The sequence below is a fragment of the Cydia splendana genome, chromosome 6 (assembly GCF_910591565.1).
Source record: "Cydia splendana chromosome 6, ilCydSple1.2, whole genome shotgun sequence".
NCBI lineage: Eukaryota > Metazoa > Arthropoda > Insecta > Lepidoptera > Tortricidae > Cydia > Cydia splendana.
Genome location: NC_085965.1, coordinates 11,095,319 through 11,119,071, shown reverse-complemented (window position 1 = coordinate 11,119,071; position 23,753 = coordinate 11,095,319). Strand labels below are relative to the sequence as shown.

At 38.1% G+C, this 23,753-nt stretch overlaps 2 protein-coding genes and 1 long non-coding RNA gene across 3 annotated transcripts in view; 2 read left to right on the top strand and 1 right to left on the bottom strand.

Moving 5' to 3' along the window:
- Positions 1-4,378, top strand: part of LOC134791396 (phospholipid-transporting ATPase ABCA1-like) — a 39,951-nt gene extending 35,573 nt beyond the window's left edge. The window contains exons 28-31 of the mRNA XM_063762408.1: positions 826-922; positions 1,264-1,455; positions 3,407-3,509; positions 4,136-4,378. Of these exons, the coding sequence (XP_063618478.1) occupies positions 826-922; positions 1,264-1,455; positions 3,407-3,509; positions 4,136-4,328 (585 nt within the window). The 3' untranslated portion in view covers positions 4,329-4,378. The remainder of the gene's footprint in view (positions 1-825; positions 923-1,263; positions 1,456-3,406; positions 3,510-4,135) is intronic.
- Positions 4,379-5,469: 1,091 nt separating this feature from the next.
- LOC134791413 (uncharacterized) lies at positions 5,470-8,778 on the top strand. The gene is made up of 2 exons (XR_010144298.1): positions 5,470-8,426; positions 8,550-8,778. It is a non-coding gene; the product is annotated as an uncharacterized LOC134791413 (long non-coding RNA).
- LOC134791395 (phospholipid-transporting ATPase ABCA3-like) overlaps positions 8,766-23,753 on the bottom strand; it is a 50,455-nt gene continuing 35,467 nt past the window's right edge. Inside the window, exons 20-32 of the mRNA XM_063762407.1 lie at positions 21,304-21,408; positions 20,220-20,391; positions 19,829-19,954; positions 19,120-19,243; positions 18,382-18,509; positions 17,925-18,049; positions 17,644-17,824; positions 17,350-17,511; positions 16,814-16,971; positions 16,220-16,342; positions 15,603-15,768; positions 11,522-11,642; positions 8,766-10,788 (exon numbers count right to left, since the gene is read on the bottom strand). Coding sequence (XP_063618477.1) covers positions 10,599-10,788; positions 11,522-11,642; positions 15,603-15,768; positions 16,220-16,342; positions 16,814-16,971; positions 17,350-17,511; positions 17,644-17,824; positions 17,925-18,049; positions 18,382-18,509; positions 19,120-19,243; positions 19,829-19,954; positions 20,220-20,391; positions 21,304-21,408 — 1,881 coding nt within the window. The 3' untranslated portion in view covers positions 8,766-10,598. The remainder of the gene's footprint in view (positions 10,789-11,521; positions 11,643-15,602; positions 15,769-16,219; positions 16,343-16,813; positions 16,972-17,349; positions 17,512-17,643; positions 17,825-17,924; positions 18,050-18,381; positions 18,510-19,119; positions 19,244-19,828; positions 19,955-20,219; positions 20,392-21,303; positions 21,409-23,753) is intronic.

The following is a 23,753-nucleotide window of genomic DNA, read 5'->3' as shown; positions in this document are numbered from 1 at the left end:
ATACGCCGTAGAGCTGGTATGGCTAAGAGCGATATGGCTAAACTTGACAAGATCTGGAGGAACAGAGTTATTGACGCTTTTGAAATGTGGTGTTGGCGAAGACTGCTGCGTATACCTTGGACAGCTAGAAGAACTAACATCTCTATTTTGGAAGAACTCAGTATTACCACACGGCTCTCTAAAGCATGCCATGAACGAGCCCTTAGATTTTTCGGACACATTATGAGATCACCAATGCATGATATGGAGAAGTGTATCATCTTGGGGCGAATGAATGGCAAACGCGCTCAAGGTGGGGCTCGTAAGAGATGGTCTGACGCCATGAAGAAGACGAGTGGCGGCAGCCTGCACCGTGCGGTCCACTTGGCTTATGACCGCAATCAATGGAGACGTGTTGCATGTGGTCGCGATCCTCAGCATTGAGGGAACGAGGAAGAAGAAGAAGTTGCCTGAAAATAAATGCTTTGATTGATTGAATAACTCCATAATTATCGTGGCTCGGTGTTCAAAAAATGATCTTGGCCAAAACCTGTCCCGTTCCTGTGCATTTCTTCCAATTAATTGATTAGAATTATTTCGGATGTTCTGGGTACCGATCTCTCTTGATAGATCTCAGAATGTATCTATTAAATTTGCATTAAGGTAACATAGAAATCAATTTTTTTATCGCAAGTATCTACTCCTAAACGATTTTCTGAAGTTATATTAATGTAATTCTAATCCCACATGGTGGTTCAATCAATTTTAATAATTGTATTTATGTGCTTGTCTTTAAATCTCTAATTGTCTGCGGCATCATAATAACCCGGGATTTTACTTTATCAGGTATACCAGTGCAGTGGAGGCACAAAAAGAAAGATCAGCACTGCAGTTGCACTTATGGGCGACTCACAGCTTCTTTTCTTAGACGAACCAACAACAGGTAAGCTCAATAGTATTTTTTTATCTCAATATTAGTAAAAAGTATTCGTTCATGAATTTCTTTAAACTGTAATCCAAAAATGGGATCAACACGCGTTTTTATCGATCCCAAGTCATTAGTAATATGACACTGTAACGCGTAAAATGCCGCGGCATTTTCGATTTATCAATTCGTTCAATGACCAGACATGTAGTATACCGCTTTTGCTTTGACCCCTCGCTTCCCAAGTTCCCATCGATTGATATCGGGTCAGTAAAGAAAATCAAAATTAAATTCTAAATTTGAAACGTTAAGATCGTTTTTTGATTGGCCTTTATAATGAGATTAATTGTTATTTCTAGGCATGGATCCAGCCTCCAAACGCCTAGTATGGTCGTCCATCAGCGCAACGGTGGGGTCCGGCCGCAGCGTGGTGCTGACGTCGCACAGTATGGAGGAGTGCGAGGCTCTCTGTTCGCGGCTCACTGTCATGGTCAACGGCGGTCTGCACTGCTTGGGATCACTACAGCACCTTAAGAGCAAGTTTTCGCAAGGTAAAATAGACTTTAAGTTGTTGTTGTTAAGGTTTAGATTTGGTGTATCTCTAACGATTCGTCTATAAGAGAAATAGTGGAAGCCGGGAGCAGATTAGTGCAGATATCACAATTAAAAAGCGAGTTCTCAAAAGGAAAAATGGATCCTAACCTTTTTTCATAACCTTTACTTTTAGACGATCGGCAAATCAGCTAATATATGTATGACGACTGATGTCAACTTAGAGTATTTAATAGTAATTGGAGACGCCTTGGCTGTCATTTTCTGTACAAAACAGTCTGCCGATTTTTGCGAGGGAGGGGCACGTCAAATGTATGGCTATTGGTACATCATTTGTACGTAACGTACAAATAGCCATGTCTGATAAACGTCTGTCCATACAAAACCTTGCACAATTGTGCAAGGTTTTCGGCGGAGGGGTAAGCTCTTAAAGGCGACTCCGGTTATTAAATGCTCTAAGGAAGTCAACTAAGTACAATACGCATGACATGAATGACATCTGTAACAGCACTGACTTAATATTAGAAATAGACACACAGAGCGGAACAAAAATGTCAACAAAATGTGGATCAGAATGACATTAGCTGCAAATTTGCATTGATGATAAAAACGCTTACGTAAATTTTGAGTCAAGATAAATGTTTTGTACGGAAAAGAACTTACTGTCGTAAGCATTAAGTGTCAAATTTGTAAACATTATTACCAACACTGTTAAAACTTTAAGTCCGATGGCACTAAACGTAACTTCACCTTTGTATTTACGTCAAACAACGTCAAACGAGAATAATGAACGAATGGAGTCCCTTTGGTACATTTTAATAGGTATTACTGTACAGAAAAACCGAAGTAATAAATGAAACAAATTTAATTTGATCGGGAGTTCAAATAAAATTAATTCATGGTAACAACCCGTGTAAGTTATCATAAAATAAATTTATTATATTTTCCTTGAAATAAATTCAACTTATTAAATAACTGTGTATTTTAGATCTACATAATACTCTTCGCACTTTCGTTCTTTGCAATATAGTGCACGGGGACATTCAGGTCGCTACTGGTACTGATTGGTTATGGTCTTTATCAAAAAAATCCTGTGGTTGTCACTGTGTTCAGACAGGTTTAACATTTACAGTTAGTCGATGTAAGCCCTTATTGGTCGTGTATATGTCGGAAACAGGGAAATGCGCCGAACACACAAGTGCCGTTTTGCCTTGTTTAAAACTGCATCACCCCTATCTCTTGCTATAATAGCAGTCCACTCTGCACGTCGCATAGGTTTTCTTGGAAATCTTGAATTTAAACATAATATTATATCTTACGAATTCCATATAAAAATAAAAAAGTATTGGCCTCACATCGACTCATTAGATTTTTGTTCCTTCACATCCCTTCTTTGGTACTAACAAAATAATTTATTCAAAATCATGAAATTACCACCAGATTACATAAATTATGTAATGCTATCCAAAGAACTAACCGAAAGAAATACATTCCATGCTTTTTCCTCGTTTTATCATTGTTGTTTTTGCATATTTTTACGACCATTTTACGACATTGTTGACAACTTCACATTTGAGCGGTCCATACAAGACTAAACGAAAAAGTAACGCGTGATCTGTTTTAACGTTACTTTTGCGGGGCCATTTTTTGCGGCTGATTGGGTATCCAGTTCTTATTCTATATCAATGTGTAACAGCCATCAGAAAATTTATTCAATCGGTTACCGTATTCTCGCGCATTAAGTTCTAAATTCCAACTAGCTTAAAACCATTGCTGCTATGGCTAATATGGAGCCAGTAGTGGAGCAGTACTTTGATGAAACTTAACTAAGTGTCCTGTCAGCCTAGTTTATCTTCTATCATGCGTCCGTAATTCCTATAATGATTTTCGAACAAAAATGATGTGTAATAATTTGATTATAAGTATTATAACTTAAGGTTTTTTTACCAGGGTACACACTCGTGGTGAAGTGTCAAGCTGGGCAACAAAGGAACGCCGACTTGGAAAACATCAATACCGTAATATTAGAACGTTTCAACGATATAACTCTTGTGTGAGTATTATATCCTAGTCTTATGAAACGATTACAATGTTATTAAGTCCAATTTCTCGCCCGCCGACTGTTAACTTATGACATTTTAATATGATTCATTATCATACTGCGCCATACTTGTTCAATTTTCACTTATAGTTTGGCAAGACTCGCTTGTCAGAGAATCATACCGTATTTTTCTTATGCTAGTATTATAACATAACCCAAAAGAAAAGAGTACAGTTTTTTTTTATTCTACTATTCTGCCTTCCCTAAGCCGTATGGCGGTCACTCAATAAAAAAGGAATTTTCTGATAAAGAATTTACAGCACATTTTGCATTCCATATTCCCTTGAGATGCGGCTAATTGGCTTAAGCAGGGCAGTATTACTGTCAAAATTTGTTGGCCAGACAATAAATTACATAGAATAATTTTACGGTTTAGACTCACTTGTTTTTAGTCACTCGCGTGACATGTTTCGGCGAGCCTAGGTCTCCTTTCTCAAGCACTAACAGTGCGAGCTCCGAAACATGTCGCGCGAGTGACAAAAAACAAGTGAGTCTAAACCGTAAAATTATTCAATGTTAGTATGTCTCATAACAGTTTAAATTCGAATAAATTACATTTTAACTTTTCGTGTTCACAGAGAATCGTACCTAGGCATCAACACGTACTACATCAAAGACCCGGGCCTGCCGTGGTGGCAAGTGTTTCACGTGATGGAGGGTCTGCGCTCGCAGCTCCCCATGGAGGACTACTCCGTCACGCAGACCTCTCTCGAACAGGTGTTCCTTAGGTTCACTAGGGCAGAGTCCAATGCTAATTACAATGGCGGGTAAGGACAGCTGATGTATTTGAAGTTAAAATTCTTTTTTGAGTACGACAGGCAAATAATTAACCCTTAGGGCTCATTTAGACGACGCGCGAACTCGCATGCGATTTTAGTTACATTGCGGACCATTGAGGTTACTTCAATTCGGCCGACCGATCAAATAACGCAATGTTATGAAACTCGCATGCGAGTTCTCGCACCGTCTAAATGAGCCCTTAACCTTAAGTTCATAATGGCAACGTACTTGCGATCATACTTAAAACAAAAACGCATCTCTACAATTATAATTACGGTTCGAAATCGAATGACTAGATAGGAATGTCAAACGGTTTAAGGGTTAAGAAATTCTGTTACGACCCTAAGGAAATATAACATGCATAAAGTGGAGCAAAATAGCGTAGGCCTGGCTATATCTGAATTTACGCCATTGTATGTACACTGGCGTTCAAAAGTGCGTGGAGATGTTTCAACCGTAATATGAAGGCATTACTGTCGACATCTATCCATGCACTTTTGAACGCCACTGTACATTTCGCAGTTAAAGGCAAGCCTTAACATGTAACATCAGGTCTCACTTGAGTTGTAGAGTCGAACAGTACCTGCTATCTCAGCTGTCTAACGATATTTTGCTCTACTTGTTAGTGTACTTATTTCTTCTTATATATACATATAAGCGTCTAAACTTGGTGTTCTATATTTTACTTACCTACGAAGTTTGACTTGCGATACCTAATTACCTACGTATCTATACTGGTTAATGTACGTTACGGGTAAAACCACAAATCTTGCCGAAAACTGTATACTTGCTTTGATAATACTAATGTAAATATGACCAACTTTTGCATGCAAAGTTGAAAACAAAGTTGGTTATATAATGTGATTAAAATATAACTTACAAACATAGGTTAAGAATTAATATATTGTTTAAAAGAAACGATATGTATTAATAGTTTCGTTTCGAGTTACCTATTAAATGTACTTAAATTTGAAATGGCAGCTTAATAAAAGGTGGGCCACTTGCACCATCCCATTAATCCGGGGTTAACCGGTTAAACTTGGTGTTACCATGGTTACCAGTACAATTTGACACTGGGTTAACGGTTAAACCGCGTAACCCCGGGTTAGTGGGATGGTGCAAGTGGGCCTAAGATGACGTTGATGAGTTTATCGAATCGAGCATACCTTTTGTAATTATGTAGACTTTACTAGTTACCTAACTGGTTAAATATATGAAAACATACCTACTCATAAATAGGTATCGCTCAGTAAACAATCGGTCGAAAATACCACAAATCGACCTGAGTGAATCTCATCTCGCCTTATAGGTACAAGCTAGGGTTAAAACTTTGCATGGGTATTTATTCAGTATTCATGTTACCGTAATAACCCGTTTTTAGTAAAAACGCGTTTTCACTAGTTAAAACTCTAGTTATCTGTCAGGGATCGGTGAAAACTAATTTTAACTGGGGTTATTCAGACAAAACTAGTTTTCGCAAAGTGGCTTAGTAAATACTAGTTTGGTTTTCACTGAAGGGTTTACGGAAAACTAGTTTTAACTAGGGAAAACGTGTTTTCACTAAAAACGGATTTTTACTGTGACATATAGGTAGCTAATTTATATACGTGTATAAATGTATGTGAGTGTTGAGACGATCGTACCGTTATCGTTGCTGTGTTTTATAATGCCTTACCAGTGTTCTTAAAACATACCAGAGACGATAGATAATAAACACTGCCAATCTAGTCAAAGTTGCGTTCCTCTTCAATGTAGATGGTGCCACTTTAATTTTTTAACCCTTGTCCAGGCCTAGTATAATTTATCGGCCACACATAGAATTTCTGCTTTAGCATTCCGATTTAAGGTTCAAATTAGATTGCACTTTCGGGAAATGTGACTTGTCTTCAAATGAATCAAAGCTGGATTAATTGGGATATATTTTTTGATTTTTTGGGAAACCTAGTAGATTGGTGCGGTCTGGAAAAGGGTTATAAAATTCATAAACAATGATCATCAAAATATAACACTTAAAAATTGTAGACTTCATTAGTAAAACAAAACCTCAAAGAGTAATTTTTTCGAAAAGATATATTATTATTTATTTATAATGCTACTTGCGAGTTACGTGGTGGGGGAAATACAAATAACAACAACACCTGAGATAAAAAAAATTAAACTTTTATGAGATGACGTCATCATACTGCATGTTTGTCAGCTGCAAAATGTCAGATAGCTTAAGTTTCCCTTACCCTGAGGGCGGCGCCACAGTCGTGCACAGCGCGAATCCTTAAACTCTTGTTACATGTCGTCATAACGGAACGCAAAATGCTACACAAATTACGACTACTACTGAGACATTTCTAAATAAACTTTATTTAGAAGGGGAAACAAAAATTTTATATTGATTAGCAGACTTTATTATTTAATCCCTCTCTTTGCTTAGAACTTAATTTTAGAATCTCTCGTGATGATCTTACTTTTTAAATTATAAGATTCACTTAAACTACGAGTACACGTGTGATTTATTGTGATGGAAATTATGATTATTATATTTTACAATTACATTAAGAAATATTTTTGATGTCCAAATACATAATATAATTATGTCCTACGAATATACTATGGCCTGAGCACAAACTTCAATATACACCAAACATTGAGAGAGGGTGGTGTATTTGCTAAAAGTGGACGCATCCCATCTTCACAAGAATTAACTTAATGTAACTTTTAACTATATTGGAGTTTGTGCTCGGTTTTTACTACTTAGTTATAGTTTGTTATTTATTTTATGACCTCGGAAGGGACCGAGCAAAAAAATGGCGCATAGGTTTTTCTACAGTATTAAAAATATCATTAGGGTTTGTAACCAAATTTTTAGTCTGACCTTTCTAGCAGAACTTTTTGTAATGTATATACATGTGATATTCTACTTTAGGCGTTTACCTAAAATATGCCTGTTACAGTACTTCACCATGTACTTACTTAAAATGTAGATAATAGTTTTAGATATAAATTATAATAAATGTGAATTAATTTATATTTAAAATTAGTACTTACGATTACCAACTTTTTTGATGTAAACAACCTGATTTCATGACCAAATTTAAATTTATTTCATAGTAATAATGCAGAAACTTATTAGTCTATGAAATAGACATATGTCGCCGTGTGTTTTCTTAACTATTTAAGTTACGAGGCCACTTGTCTTATTTGAAATCTAATATCCAGTTTCTATTTCTTTATACGAAATAAATAATTCATAATGTGATTTCCTTAAGTACAATGTGATCTGTGAAAATGAATTAAGAAATTTGTTCTAGATACTGCCATGTTTTAGCCATAATTAATCAATGTTCCTTAATTTTTATAATTGGTTACTTTAATATTTATTTATTTTACCATATTTATACCTACACCTAGGTATAAATCATTGTATTTGGCGGAACAGTATCGCTAGTTAGTATCAATTTACATTTGTTAATTAGATAAATTTGTCATACTATGATGAAACCATTGATCATACGACCAGATAAAAAGACATAAGTTTTTTTAGCACACCACTTCGCTTTTCCAGTTAAAATAAATAATAATAATTCAGCCTATATACGTCCCACTGCTGGGCACAGGCCTCCTCTCATGCGCGAGAGGGCTCGGGCCATAGTCCCAATGCGGATTGGGGACCAGTTAAAATATGTGTTATATAAGTTATATTCAACCAAAAAGGTATTTTTTTAGCACACCACTTCGCTTTTCCAGTTAAAATATGTGTTATATAAGTTATATTCAACCAAAAAGGTATTTTTTTAGCACACCACTTCGCTTTTCCAGTTAAAATATGTGTTATATAAGTTATATTCAACCAAAAAGGTATTATCAGCTATTAATTATTTATTATGTCGGTTATAACTTTTCTACAACAGACAACCTACCTTTAGCCTAAAAATTGCACATATTTGCACTTTTTTTTAATATAGTATAGTAGACGTAAGTCTATAAGTTCTATAACGATAGGCAATACAGTGTGTTAAAGACTACATTACAGTATTCATTATTTAATCGATCTTTTGACGTGGCTTTAACGTGTTCTACTAGTACTAACAACGACCAGTGGCCTATTTTATAAAGCTACAAGTTACAATTTACAAGCGGAAGTCTCTTTCTAACCCTATGTGTTAGAACGAGACTTCCGCTTGTAAATTGTAACTTGTAGCTTTATAAAATAGGCCACAGACATTCCGACGGACCGACGGGAGTGCAGCTATATGTTAGACAGAGATAGTAAAAAGCATCCTTAACATATAAGTTTGCACACGTCGGATCGTCGAAACGTCCCGCCGTCTGTTAGTCTATAACCTAGTATTCTCAGTGGTAGTTTTATGTACCCCGTCGTGAATGTATTTTGTATATCTTTGTGTGTAGTGATAGATGTAAAATAAAATACATATTTATATTTTAACAATATTCTTTTATTGCATAAATAGAAATCTAAATCTTATGGATGTATAAATGTCATGAATCATGATATAACATATAAAATCTACCTAACATTATAAATAATACTTACCTAGCTACAATCCAATATATTTTGGCCAACAGACTAGTATTTACAACAAATGGTGTTTACCACAGTCAACTTGCCACTGCCTGTTAGCAGCATTCACGACAAAAATAATAAGTTTTTGGCAAAAATTTCATTTTTGGTACAAGCTTTTATCGCTGACTGTACTTTTCTTCCGACAGACAACTAATACATATCGAGACAATTCTAAAAACCCCTAACACAATTAGGTTGCGTGGTTTCATCACAGAGTTCCCATGGCCACCTCCTGTCTCCATCATCAGATCAGTTCCACAGTACCATATTATTGTATTGTCATCAGAACTACATACAGCTGCCAATTTTCATGACGCTACGATCCTTGGAAGATGGTTAAATTAGTTACCTTAGATTATTCCATTACAGTTAGTTACATACAGGTCGACCTAATAAAAGCTTGTTAAAAATATTACATGATTGTTATGAATTCTAGCAATTCAATTTTCTAAAATTAGCGTCTATAAAATATTTACATTACATTTGGCTAAAAGTCTAGAGTGAACTAAGCTAACTCTGCGCGGACTCGGACTAGAGTGTAGAAGTGCAACAATTAATGTCATATTACTATGAAAATATGACGATTACAGTTAGATTAGCACATTCTAAAGGATTGATCAAATAACTAATTTTTAATTGCCTACTTTGTCAAATCTCGATTTCGTGGAGATTAATCTCGATCTCCAAAGTCTGACGGTAGAGATCTCGAAACATGCGATATCAAATCAGATTTTTCGTGCGATTTCCGATTTCAAGATCGACATTGCTTTCCCTATAGGGTTATTGCGTCAGTTTACCATCCAGTGCCAGTTTTCGTCCACTTGACGGATTAGCAAGTAATACATTTCATTTTTAATTTGCTACTGTAGATAGATAAATTGCTTAGATATTAAGGATATATAAGTCCAAATTTGTGCAGCAATGAAGGTTTATATTCAAATTTCGTCAAGTGGACGAAAACTAGAGCCGGACGAAAACTAGCGCAATTACCCTATACAGTGGCACTTCACAGGCGGTGCAGAGTTAGCTTACGACCTTAGACGGACTCTATCTAACCAACAACCATCGTTCACATAAGTGACGATTCGTAAACCGTATTGCAAAGCCATAAGGTTCACTGGTGGTCAGTTTAGACTGTTGCTGTTAGTATTAAAGAAGAGACGCTTTCCACATAGATTTTCGTATATAGACCCGCCTGTTGATGTCTCTTTTACACGCGCATAGTTATATCGCTGTCCTGCCCATAATGCCGGTTGTCAATGTCACTGTGCGAGCTTGACAGAAATATAATGATGCGCAATCAAGACACACTTTCCACATAGATTTTCGTACACTGGCCCGCCTGTTATAGCTACAGGCAAATCTATACGGAAAGCGTCTCTTCTCTACCTTACTTCTAAAATTTGAATCTATGAACACAATCGATTAACTGCATTAGTATACTAAATGCAGGAATCGTACCTCTCTCTGATATACAGGGGAAAGTTATATCAGATTTTCCCAAATAAGTCGTAGACTCCGACCACGCTAAGTTTGCACCAACTTAGTAGTTAAAAATGTTAACATGCATACATATCTCAACATAAAACTTGGTATGAAAACTTAGCAATTAGCAGCACTTAGCTTAGCAGGTAGAAAATACTCTATTACCGCATTGGAGACACGAAGACATTGTCGAGCTAATACTATAACCTATCTGACATTTCTCTCTGGTACTTTGTGAACTGCAGGAATATTTGTTCCAACGTGGTCTGTGAGATGGTGTAGTCTTCCACGTCGTGGTCTTGCCGGCAACGTTCCATTGTGCCGAACATTTTGGACCAGGCAACGCTTCTGTCTGGCAGGTAGTAAGTTAGTAGGCCCTGGTACTCTTCCCTATAAACAGGTAAATTAAGGTTTATTTCAGCCTTTTCGTTTAAATAAAAAAACATTGAATTTTCAATAAAAAAAACCTTTGAGAAATAGATATTTACGATACAAGTACGGAAAAGAGGAATTACCTATTCGCACGTGTATCGTACAACGTTTTACAGTACATATGGCCCTTTAAACTTTTGACATACGCACGAAAAGTGCTATTTTACGCACTAGTGCGGGAAAATAGGACCATATACATATGTACACACCATATACACTGTAATAGTTATTTGTTTTACAAGGGGGCAAAGTTGTTGTTTAACCGCTAGTGCTAATATTAATACCCGAGCAAGCGAAAGATTCCAAAATGGAATCTTGAGCGTTGCGAAGTTTTCAAAGCACGAGGGTTAAACAAAATTTGCCCCCGAGTGAAACACAAAAAATTTTCACCACACCAACCCGAAGCAAATATTAAATGTATATCAAACAAAATCAAATCCAAATGAATGTTATTAAATATTTATCATCCAAAATCATCATTTAAAAGTCAATTCTACCAGCAAACATAAGAAAACAACTCAAATTTGCATTTGATTACTTTGCCTCACATGTGAATAAAATGCAACTTTGCTATCAGTTTTTGAAGTGCAAAGTAAGCCTTTCCGAGCTGGTGTGGTGAAAAAGAAATTTCCAGTCGCAGGAGCTTTTCTTACGACAATGGCAAGCATGGCTGAATAATTGTAATACTTACATTAGCTTGGGAGCGGTGAAATTGGTCTCTACGTAACGTTTTACCGCAGCAATGCCGCGAGCGCCAGCTATCGAATCCGTACTTTCCTCGTCCAATTTCATTTTTATCGTTAATGTGAATCCTGTAAAAGTGGCAAAAATAATAAAGAAAACACAATATTCGGAGCAGTGCACGTTGGAGGGCCTGCCATCTTGTTGCCTGACTAGGAAACATAAACTTTACATTAACACTTCACGCCAAAGCAAGTGCGCCCCTCTGCAGTTCACGTACGTTTTCTTGTGCATGTAGGTTCTGCCATCTCGTGGGCTACATTGTAAGCTTAAACTTGACATTTACAATTCACGCCAATAAACAACGCACTAAGGGGTAAATTCACGATCTACGCGGCCAAAAGTCGATTTATCAAAACAATAAATACCTCTGCGATAACAGCTACCTGCGGTAGAGGACCCTTTAGAGGCTAGATAACAACCCCTCCCACCCTCGTATGCACTTTCTAATTCGTTTCACGTCAGTCGGAATTTGATCGTGTCACTTCGTGTATGTTACTTGTTCTCGGCGCTCTTAGAAAAGCAAAACTTTGACGGTGTGGTTTATTGTTTTTAAGAGATCAAGAGTGAAAAAAATCATGGATTCTGAAACAGCAGGTTAGTAATTTATAAGCAAAAATAAAAATATGCTTTATTTATTTGTTTTTGAGGCTAGGTTAATGCTCTGAAAGAGAGACTGTTTTTGAGCGTCATTTTTCGCAAAAAATAAACTTCACTCGTTAATAAGTAATACAATAGGGTGAGATCGAGCAGAATTGTTAACGACATGTTATAGTCTATTGTTTTGGTTATTATAATTTAAAAAACCGGCCAAGTGCGAGTCAGACTCGCGTTCCAAGGGTTCCGTATATTACACAATTTTTAACAATCAGTGCCGGATTAAGATATTTTGATGCCCTAAGCATTTCTAGGTGCCCCCTCTCCTCTTGATTTTTTGGTAAATTGAGAGAAGTTCATTGCCGCATTACAGCTGAGAATGGAAATCAGTCACATCATTTTATCACGAAAATTGACAGTGCCGCAGCAGTAATGTTGCAACAGAGTACCTAATGTTGCTGCAGTCGCCACCCGAATGTCACCTTTATCATACCTTATAAAGTTATTGAAAACGCGAGCGAAGAGAGCGCGAAAATTTTTCGATATAAAAACGCAATTTTAGTTATAGTCCCAACCAGGCGCGAATCCAGGATTTCATACAGAGAAGGGATGGGACAGTTTTCTATCAGCCTAGCTTCGCATAGGGCTCGATATTTAAGGGTCTCAGCGAGGTTGTTTTCATGCATAAAATATGCAAGAAAGCAGAGAGCTTGGAATTGAATTGGCGAAGTGTGAGAAAGGCAGTAGGCCCAGCTGCGAAAGAGGAAAGCTTGGATTTGGATCCACGCCCAAGTGTAATTAAGGCAGAAGATCAACTTTGCCGTAAGGCAGAAGGCCTCGCATAAGACCTAACGCCGAACCGCAAAAGAGTGGGTTGAAATCGAATCTATGCATATAATCACGACTCTTCTACTGCTACCGATTGTTTCCCAAAGAATTACGCGCCATTGTTTTTGCAAATTAGCTTTTGGACAGCTAAAGAAATCGTGTGGTAAAAACGATGTGTCTGTCCCTAATTTTAAAATTTGTTCACCTTTTTCAACCTGGCATTTTGGTGCCCCCCCCCTGAACGTGGTGCCGTAAGCACGTGCTTGTTTTGCTTATTGGTTACAAAGTCTTTATTAATTCAACCATTAAAGTCGACGAGTACAAAAATCTTTGAGCTAGCTCTCAATTTAAAATATTTTTTTAAACATTATTTTTAATTTGACCTTACAATTACTCGTAAGTAGGTAAGACCGTTAAATATTTAAAATGATTATCTTATCAGAAAATTATCACCAATTACTCTAAGAAAACTACTACTCTAAGTAATCCGGTACTGTTAACAATGTATTTTTTATGTGAAACGTGAGTGAAATCTCTTTAAAAAATCCGTAGGGGTCGGATCAAAAACTGTAATTAAGTCCGACTCACGCTTGACTGTACATTTCTAATAGGTTTTCCTATCATCTATAGGTATAGACCTATTTTATGTATTTTTTTAAAAATTTAAGACTTAGTAGTTTCGGAGATAAGGGGGGGGGAATGGTCATTTTTTGCCTATTTTCTTGAATAACTTCTAAACTGTTTATTCGAAAATTATAAAAAAAATATATTAGAGTTCCTTACAATAAGCTCTTTCATATGATATGTAACATGATATAGTTTGAAAAATTTTTTTTTTTTCATTTTTTCATTTACCCCCCAAAAGTGGCCCCCATGTTTAAAATTCATTTGTTTACGTTACATGTCCGTATTTGGGTCACAAACTTACATATGTGTACCAAATTTCAACTTGATTGGTCCAGTAGTTCCGGAGAAAATCGGCTGTGACAGACGGACAGACAGACAGACAGACAGACAGACAGACAGACAGACGCACGAGTGATCCTATAAGGGTTCCGTTTTTTCCTTTTGAGGTACGGAACCCTAAAAAGACTTTCCGCATGCTTCCGCCAAATCATAATTTTTATACTTTAAAAATAATCCGCCATTTTACTCAAAAATAAACTTTTTTTTGTATTGAGTTTAATCGACATGTTTATTTGTTTTAGATGTACCAAATACGTCAGAAATGAAGATCGTGACTAGAAAACACATATTTTATCTCTTCAAAAGTAAAAATTTACCTACATTGGAAGAAAAACTGTGTTCCTTAAGAGATCAACCTTTTTCTCATGAAGGCTGCACTAATGAGCAAATAGAATTATTTAAAAGCAATTTTGCTTATTTCATGTCAGAATTTAAGACTAGATGGAGTAAAGCTCAGTATAAAAAAGACAGATTCATAAAAAACAATAATTCTTGGCTAGAAGGCTCTTTCGCGATTCCCGTTGCTGAAAGTCCGTTGTTTGTAGATATGCCAAAGGCAAATTTCGGCAACACGAATGATGGAAACACCAGCAGAAGGTTTTTTGATGATCCAAAATTAGCATCAGATATAACTGGAATCAGTTACGAGCTGATATATAGATTAAAAGTAATTTTAGAGACGATATCAAGCTGCCACAAAATTGACTCTGAAAAATACGACAGTTACGCAAAGGAAACAGGAGAACTATATATCAAATTATACGGATGGCATCCCATGACGCCCACGATGCATAAGATACTAGTCCATGGTGCTGTTATTATAAAAAAATGCGTTACTACCCATTGGACAGCTCACTGAAGAAGCTGCAGAAGCGCGTAACAAGCATTTCCGATCTTATCGACTTGATTTCGCAAGGAAGTTTACGAAAGAAAGCTGCAACACGGATATTTTAAATCGCTTACTTTTGAGTTCCGACCCCTTACTGAGCTGCAGGAGAAAAGTAAAAAAACGAAAGCACAGTACTTTCCCGCCAGAGACGATAGAATTGCTATTGCCTGCCGATCCGAACCCAGAGTGCTCTTCCGGAAGCGAAGAAGAAAACATCATAGCAGAGACTGTAGCTTAATATGGCAACTGGTTTTATTTCAGTAATAAATTATTATACACATTTTACTATATTTTTAATTTTTTCCTCTTTTGTGCAGATGTCGAAATTTTACATATCAGTAGAATTTTGAAAAAAATACCCTATAAATTAAAAAAAAATATCATGAAACAGTTGTTTCAACTTCGTAAAACGTTAAAAAATACAAAAACCCGCAAAAATAATTTTGGCCCCGTAGATCGTGAATTTACCCCTATGTGCAACGCTCCTGTGTGCTGCTGCCTATAGTTCATGCACGCTCCCTATATTGGGTTACAAGCAACTATAACACAAAATACAACATTCAACTCTAACTGATAGATGGCGCTGTTATGTGATTAGTCAATTTCGATCCAGCCAATCAAAATTCATCATCATCATCATGTCAGCCAGAGGACGTCCACTGCTGGACATAGGCCTCCCCCAAAGAGTGCCACAATGACCGGTCTTGCGCCACCCGCATCCAGCGGACTCCCAGCGGATAATCACAATCACCTTCAGAGAACTTGTTCTTCAAATGCTGTGGCGTGCCGAGACACTGGAAGTTGCCGTTGACCATGATGGTGAGCCGCGAGCAGAGCGCCTCGCACTCCTCCATGCTGTGTGACGTCAGCACCACGCCGCGACCCGCGCGCCGCGCGCCGCGAATGGCGCGCCATACCTGCCCGACCACAGAAACCACAGGTGAAAAACGTAAGTAGGTACGAGTAAATTTAGATTAGGACTTATTTAAAAGTATCTCTTACAAAGTTAACCCAAGTGTAATATTTTATTCCCTACACTAGTTCGCCAATCTCTTTATTTTAAAAATCTGATGAGAAAGTTGCATTTGATCCACAATTAATAGTGGCTAAGCAATTTGATGCAAATTTTGATTGACCTCGTATTGGCTGGTAGAATTGACTTTTAAGTGATGATTTTGAATGATAAATATTTGACTTGTATGTTTTACAGTTAGTATTTTCCTCGTTGGTTTTCTGCTTCCCTCGGTAGCAAAATTGATTAGATTCCACTTTTCGAACCAATCTCTACCCGCGTGGTCGAATTTTGGAATCTTTCGCAACACAACACAACAACTTTGCCCCTTTGTAAAACAAATAACTATAACGAACCTGTCGCTTAGCTGCAGGGTCTACTCCCGTCGTGGGCTCGTCGACGAACACAAGCCGTGTGAATCCAAGCAACGCTATAGCCGTGCTAAGCTTCCGCTTATTGCCTCCAGAGTACTGCTCCACCTGCAATGAAGTACATCATGATTAACATTAATCCGAAATCGTACGTACGAAGAATACCTACATACTTCCCACTGCTGGGCCCAAGCTTCCTCTTATACGCGAGCTCAAGATGCGAATCTAAATTCAATCCCACCACCTAAGTACGTATCGAATGTCGAACGTCTGAGCCACACGGTGACTGCGACTCCTCATTTCCCTAAATATGATTTTTTTGACATATTCGTAAAAAGAGAGATATTATCGCCCGCAGCATTTCATGTCCCATCACAGAACCGCACTTATGAGTAGGTAGCATTGAACTCGGCTCCAACGCAACCATGATTTCATACCTACTCACTTGTTTATTGAATCGCATTGCGTTGTAGGTGTACTTCCTCTACAGGCCCCGCAGAGTAGTGAACAATCGTAGTGTCTGGCGGCCTGCTGTCCACCACGTCTAACAGTAGCTCACATTGAGTAAAGGTTCCTTACCCGCTTATCTAGGTGTTTGGTGAAGCCAAGCGAGTCCGCCAGCAGATCTGCGCGCATAGAGGCGTACTGGGTCGGCAGCCCGCGTAACATGGTGAACAGTCGCAGGGTCTCCCGGCCCGTTAGCTCGCCGAAAACAGCATCGAACTGCGGGCAATACCCTAAACCAAACGATAATCAATTAATGGCTCAACAGTAGGTACTCGGATCGCCGCATTGTATTAAAAACAAATACTTAATGATTGAATTTGCTAGACTAAATGTCTATTCCATTCCGATTAACAGAAATTGCGTTCCTCGACTTTTCCGAGCTTGTCCAGTTTGACGTGTTGACTGAAATACTACCGATACCTACTAGTCAGCTTAACTCCGATAACTCCGTAGTCTTACGATAGATCGTCGTAACTATTGACGATCGATGATGCCTGATTGCATCTGAGAGGATGGCATAATATTTGTAACTAAGTATTTTCAATATTTCTAATAATCGGGTAAGTAGGTAGTTAGGACCTACCTAAACGCAAGAGTCCACTACTCACCAATATTCTCATGTACAGAATTGATATCTGTTTTTACAGAGTAGCCACTGACGAAGGCGTCTCCACTGGAGATAATTTCGTCACCCATCAGCATTTTGAAGGTAGTCGTCTTGCCAGCGCCGTTCACCCCCAGGAGACCAAATACTTCCCCATCTGCCACCGCTGCAAACAAATTGTACTTTTATTGCTTCGTTGATTATATGAAATTAATTCTTTGGATATTTTTTTAGGAACATAATACAACTGTACCTATCTGTGTTTATTGCACATCAACCGATTAGTGGTCCCACTTACTGAACGAAACCTGATTGACAGCCAGATGCTTCCCGTAATATTTCGATAGGCCCTTCGCCACGAGGCTCTGTTGTGCTAAGTTAGACTTGCTGATTTGCTCGACGTGTTTCATCTCGGCTACAACGTCGGGATCCATGGAGCTTACGTCGAGAGGCGGTGGGGTTTTCGTCCAGTTAAAGATCTGCAGGAAATTATTTAGGTATTAAGGTTTCATAATTCATAAAACGTAATTTTCGGCATCAATGAACAAATTTGCGATAAACATATTCAGAGATTATTACCTTGTGGTATACATCGTACTCAATGAACATGAGCACGGTCCAGAAGACCACGCCAGAAACCAACATGCAAGTCAGGTAGCGCAGAATACCGGGCTCTTCCCACTCGAAAAAGGGGTCTTCGCGTACTGTAATCATTTTATACATAGGTACTTGTACGTGTAGCTGGCAAAAACAAACAGGTTAATAAAAGGAGGTGAGTGACGTCACACAAACCGATCGATGCTATTCATTAACGTCCGAGTGAAATCAATAAACCACAAGATAGTATGCGAAAATCTAAAATGGGCGCGCAAATGGGACTGAATGCAAGAGAAGTCGATTTTTCGACGTCGACGAGAGCACAAACTTTATTACAAATCGACTTGATCTTAATATAGTTCATGTTCGTCAGTGGCTTTCGCTTCTTTCTTGCAAAGCGTAGCTACTAAGTAGGTACTGTGCGAGTATAAGTACTTACCGCAGCAAGCAGTGTAGTTATAATCACACATGGTCTGCATGGAGCACTCGCCGATGGGCAAGACGGCCGATAGGTAATCACACGCTTGCAAGCACGACCATTCCGTCAAGCCTACGTGGCTTAGAAATCTGAAACAATGTTTTCCGCTTAAACGATAGTCCATAATTGCAAGGAATCACACGCTTTATGTGAGTAATATGCCGTCTAAATGTACTGCGGCAGGGTCGCGCCGTAATTTTGAGCTGAAGAATCGAGAGACTGTGCACCGTGCACAGAGGGCGCAGGTGTGGACGCCAAGTGGAGCTCGTAGCTCGTGTGCAGAGTGTGTGTATGAAAAGGTGCATGCAGTTGCCCGAAGAAGACAAATTAATTGAGTATATAAGTACTTGCAGGATCATATAGCATTTATTTACTGGGTTACTAAGACCCAGACATGAGTATATGAATCATGTGACATGAGACCATTGCTGTGTCCTACAGCAGAAAGTGAGTGCCTCCACTTACGTATCTTATGTTTAGAGGGTCTTCAATTTCCCACCACGAAGATGTGACCCATCTAACTGATCCAACTCACCAAACAAAACTCCTGACAAACTCACGTGATGAATCTGACGTGACTGAAGAGCGGGAACATCTGCAGTATGTATTTTCCGCTAATCTAGCTGTAACTGCGGAGAGAGCAGGGTCTCCAGGATCTGTGGACCCATGTGACCTGAAACAGGCTCCTGTCATACTCACGTGACGGATCTGACGAGACTGTAGAGCGGGAATATCTGCAGTACGTAGTCGAGGATCACCGCCACGTGCTCCGTGTCCAGCTGCGGAGAGAGCAGTGCTTCCACGATCTGTGGACCCATCTGACCTGAAATGACACCCCAAACTGTATTGCATTTCGAGGAAAAGGCAATGCAGCCGGGCTAGCACATGATTGGCGCCACAGTATCTCACGGCGAGATAGACTACCCGTGCCTCTCTTATTAACATAGGTAGAAAAAGACGGGTAGTCTATCTCGCCGCGAGATACTGTCGCGCCAATCATGTGCTAGGCCTACAGATGCAGATATAGCATAGGTACCAATTGAAATAGGTACCTAATTTATTGTCAAGCAACAAACACTCATATCTTTAGTTCGTTCTTGTCAGGTGGTATTTGTGCATTTGGTTTTCTACCATGTTGTAAATTACCTACTCGTGAAGTTAAATACACTGAATCTTACGATTACTATGTTTTGTTAGAGTAGGCGCGCACGTGCAACTTTGTCTCCGCAACTTTGTGTTTTGTGTTTGACTCAAGTGTCGAAGTCAAGTGCGACAGAGACAAAACACAAAGTTGCGGAGACAAAGTTGCTCGTGCACGCCTACTCTTATGTCGTCAAATCTGGCTTAGCCAGACCCATTAGGGCCATTACCCAGTGCGTCCGACCAAACAATAGCACATTGCACTTACCCAATAGAACGTTAATGAAGAACACGGCGACGAACCCCATCGCAGGCCCGCTGAACAGGAACGACATTAGATAGTGTAGCGGCAGCATGGCGGCGCCGTACACCATGAGAACTAGGTACATCCGACCTGCCAATATTAAACAAATAATATTATTTATTATTATTTGAGTGCTAGACGTAACGCATTTACGAAGGGTACAAGGTTGAATGTTTATTTTACAAAGACCATAGCAACATTGGAATTTCAGCTCATTCACAATTGAAAGCCAGATTGAGGGTATACTTATGTCTCTTGTGTTTTTATCTTATGCTAAATTAATTTGTTCTGATTGTGACCTGTCACCATGATACTTGGTTTTTTTATTGCAACCAAACATAAACCAAATACCTACCTAATTCCGAAACCGTGCTGAGACCAATAACCTGGAAGGCTACACACGAAATGACGATTGTCACAGAGATGATGCAGAACCACGCCCAGTCGAACACCGCGGCGCTGCCCCACATGACGATCGGCTGGATGCCAGCGGCCTTTTGAAGGAGCTTAGCCCGAAGAATGCGTTCCTGTTAGTGAAAACACTACGATTTAAATATACCTATGGAGGGCTTAACTGATACCTAATAACAGTAATAACATAAATGGCAATAGGTAGGTGATTAATAGTACATTATTGTCGAGGCTCGGAAGTAGCTACTTGCAGGCTGAGGATTCGTTTTAAACGGACGACCTTGGGAGTCCGTTTAATTGAATCCGAAGCCAGCAAGTAGCCTTCCAGCCGAGTCATATATAGTGCTTTTCTCAAAAATGGTGCAAGAAATATAAATATCATAGAAATATTTTACAAAAGCAACTTTCTTACGTATATATTTTCACAGAAAAAAGTAGAAACAATTGAAAAAATTAGCTTTGCCGCCTTTTTATTTTTTTAATAATACAATAGAAGTGTATTTTTCTGCCGAAAATACGCCAACCTATTTGAGACAGCTAAATAGTCGCGGTACTAATCATCTGTTTGGCTGTTTAATGGGCCTGTGCCTTCATTTGATATGGCCATTTCAACTTTTAAAAAGTTTGGAACTCGACAAATAATGGAATTTGTATGCAACATTGCAGTCCCAAAATCGAGACTGCAATGTTTTTAACTTTTTAATTTTTGACTGACCATAAACTACGCGCTTCGCAACCTATTTTTTAAACGGCAAAGTCGACTTTGCCGTCCGTTTTTGAGAAAAATATACAGTTATATCCTATTAGTAATTTTGGGTAGGTATCTAATAAATAATAATACATACCTATACATAACGTTAATAACGTACTGAAATCTTGGATGGGATAATTAGGTATATCCATTCGCGTACGCTTCATTAGGTAGGTACATAAGTAATTGGGTGATATTAGACCATCAAATCATCAGATTTCTTTTGAAATAAATGTAAATAGCTTTAATATTATTGTTGCTAAATACCGACTCTTACCTTGATATAGAACATAACGAAAACTGCGCTCACGATGCCAAGACTGCTTGCTATGCCCGATGAAAGTTGCATGGAAAGATATGCAACGTAGGACTGCATGTTGCTCTGAAAAAAAAAAGAATTTTAAATTGCCCACAACTCTCAAATGTGGCACCCAAATTAAACACTTTACTTCACCCAAATTGCCCTTAAAGTAAAGTAAAGTAAAGTTCTTTATTCGCATAAAATATGGTACAGTAATAGGTGGTAAGTAAATAGAAAAAATCCAGTACAGAGACATATTTTGCTATACAATAGCATGCAAAGTAATCTTAAAGCTAGACTTAGATTTAATCCTTAAACACTAGACTTACATAAAGTATACGTATATACATGTATTATGTGTTCCTGTCGAAGAAGGCATTCGTTGAGTAAAATATTTGTTCATTTGTTCCTTAAACCATTGATAAAGCTTACTTTTGAATAAATTTAAAGGGAGAGCTTTAAAATTATCTGGGATTGCGTTAAAAATGCACATGTGGTAACTATTTTTCATAAAGAGAGCACTATTTGGAACTATATCTAACACAAGTCTGTCCTGATTTCTTGTACTTCGTGGGTATATTTCTGAAGCTTTCTTAAATAGTTCCGGATGTTTTTTTTACAAAGACAGCTGCCTCAAACATATATAAACACGGTAATGTCAGAATTGCATATTTTTCAAATAAAGGTTTACATGACTCTCGCGAGGGCATGCCACACATTGCCCTTAAGCATTTCTTTTGGGCAATAAATGCCCTCTCGATGTCAGTAGAATTGCCCCAAAGAACTAGACCATATCTTAATGTTGACTCGACATATCCGTGATACGCTATAAAAATTGTGTCTAAATCGGAAATATTACGAAGGCGCCTTAACACATATACAAAGGTCATAAGTTTACTACACACTACATCAACATGGTTCTTCCAATTACAATTTTTATCTAGCATTAGTCCTAAGAATTTTACAACATCATCTTCTCTGATTTGTGTGTTATTATAGCCATATTTCTACTTCTTACATTGCAAAACTGTACAATTTGAGTTTTTTCGAGATTAATTGTCAAATTATTCAATGTCAGCCATTCTATAACTAATTTAATTGTGCTATTTATATCATCATTATAATGTCTACTATTATTACAAGTCACTATTATCGATAAGTCATCCGCGAACAGCGTACATTTATGTGTCATTATGTCAGGTAAATCATTAATATATAATAAAAATAGTAGCGGTCCAAGTACACTGCCTTGCGGCACCCCTACGGTGTTCACTAGATACGAGGACCTATGATGAGTTAACGTTGATGCATTATAGCCCCTGATTTCGACACATTGCTGTCTATTTGATAAGTAGGATGTAATCCAACCTAATGCTGGACCTCTTTTTTTTTTTTTTATTATTTAGCAGGACTTTTATACCCTTGTATACATCGGCCCTATCATGTCCGTTTCTTATATCTCCAGAAATTATGCCATTTACATCTATATAAGTGGTCATTTAAAATAAAAATAATTATAATCTATTTGTTGTGTATAACTTCGGCTAATCTATATGCCATTTGTGCCGTGTCCGATATTGGGTTGCTAAGGATGTGTATAAAGGCACCGATGTCGTATGGCATTAGATTGGCCGACGTTATGAGCGCCTCTTCTACTGATCCACAGATATCGCAGTTAGGAGAGTCGATCTGTTTCATTAGAAACCTAAATTTATTGAGGGGCACGTGACCAGTTCGCATTCTATGCGCCGTTACAACAGTTTTTCGACCCATGTTAGCATTAAGGCACCAAGGAATCCGCGGAGGTTCACTTGCTATGGCCATGTACCAAATTCCTTTTTCTTTAGAGCGTTCGTTAAAATATTCTTTCCATAGCAACTGGGTTGTGCTCCTATAGCGGCCAAAAACTTCAAAATAAGACGGTCTAATGATCGTTTCCTTTCCATCCACTGCAGCCCGTCTAGCCAGCCGATCAGCCATTTCATTACCGGCTAGCCCGATATGAGAAGGAACCCACTGCAGTCGCACTGTGCTATTAATGTGCTTTAACAGAAGGATTTTTTCCAAGATTTCATAAACAGTAGGTACCCCTCTGTGTCCACGGATCGATCTCGAAATGTGTTGTAATGTGCTCTTACTGTCTGAACATATTACTACTTTTCTAATTTGTCTGTTAGAAATATAGGAAAGTGCTTGCGAGATTGCAACCAATTCAACTGTCATCACACAAACATTTTCTACAACCTTAAACATGTTATCCTGGTCACATAAAGGATTACGTGGGTCAAAAAAAGCGGCTCCTTTTCCAAGGGGACTCTTAGACCCATCTGTGTATAAAAATTGCCAATCCTTATACTTTAGACGTAACTCCTCCAACACATTATATTTAAGACAGTTATATTCATAAGTATTTTTAGAGTCCCTTA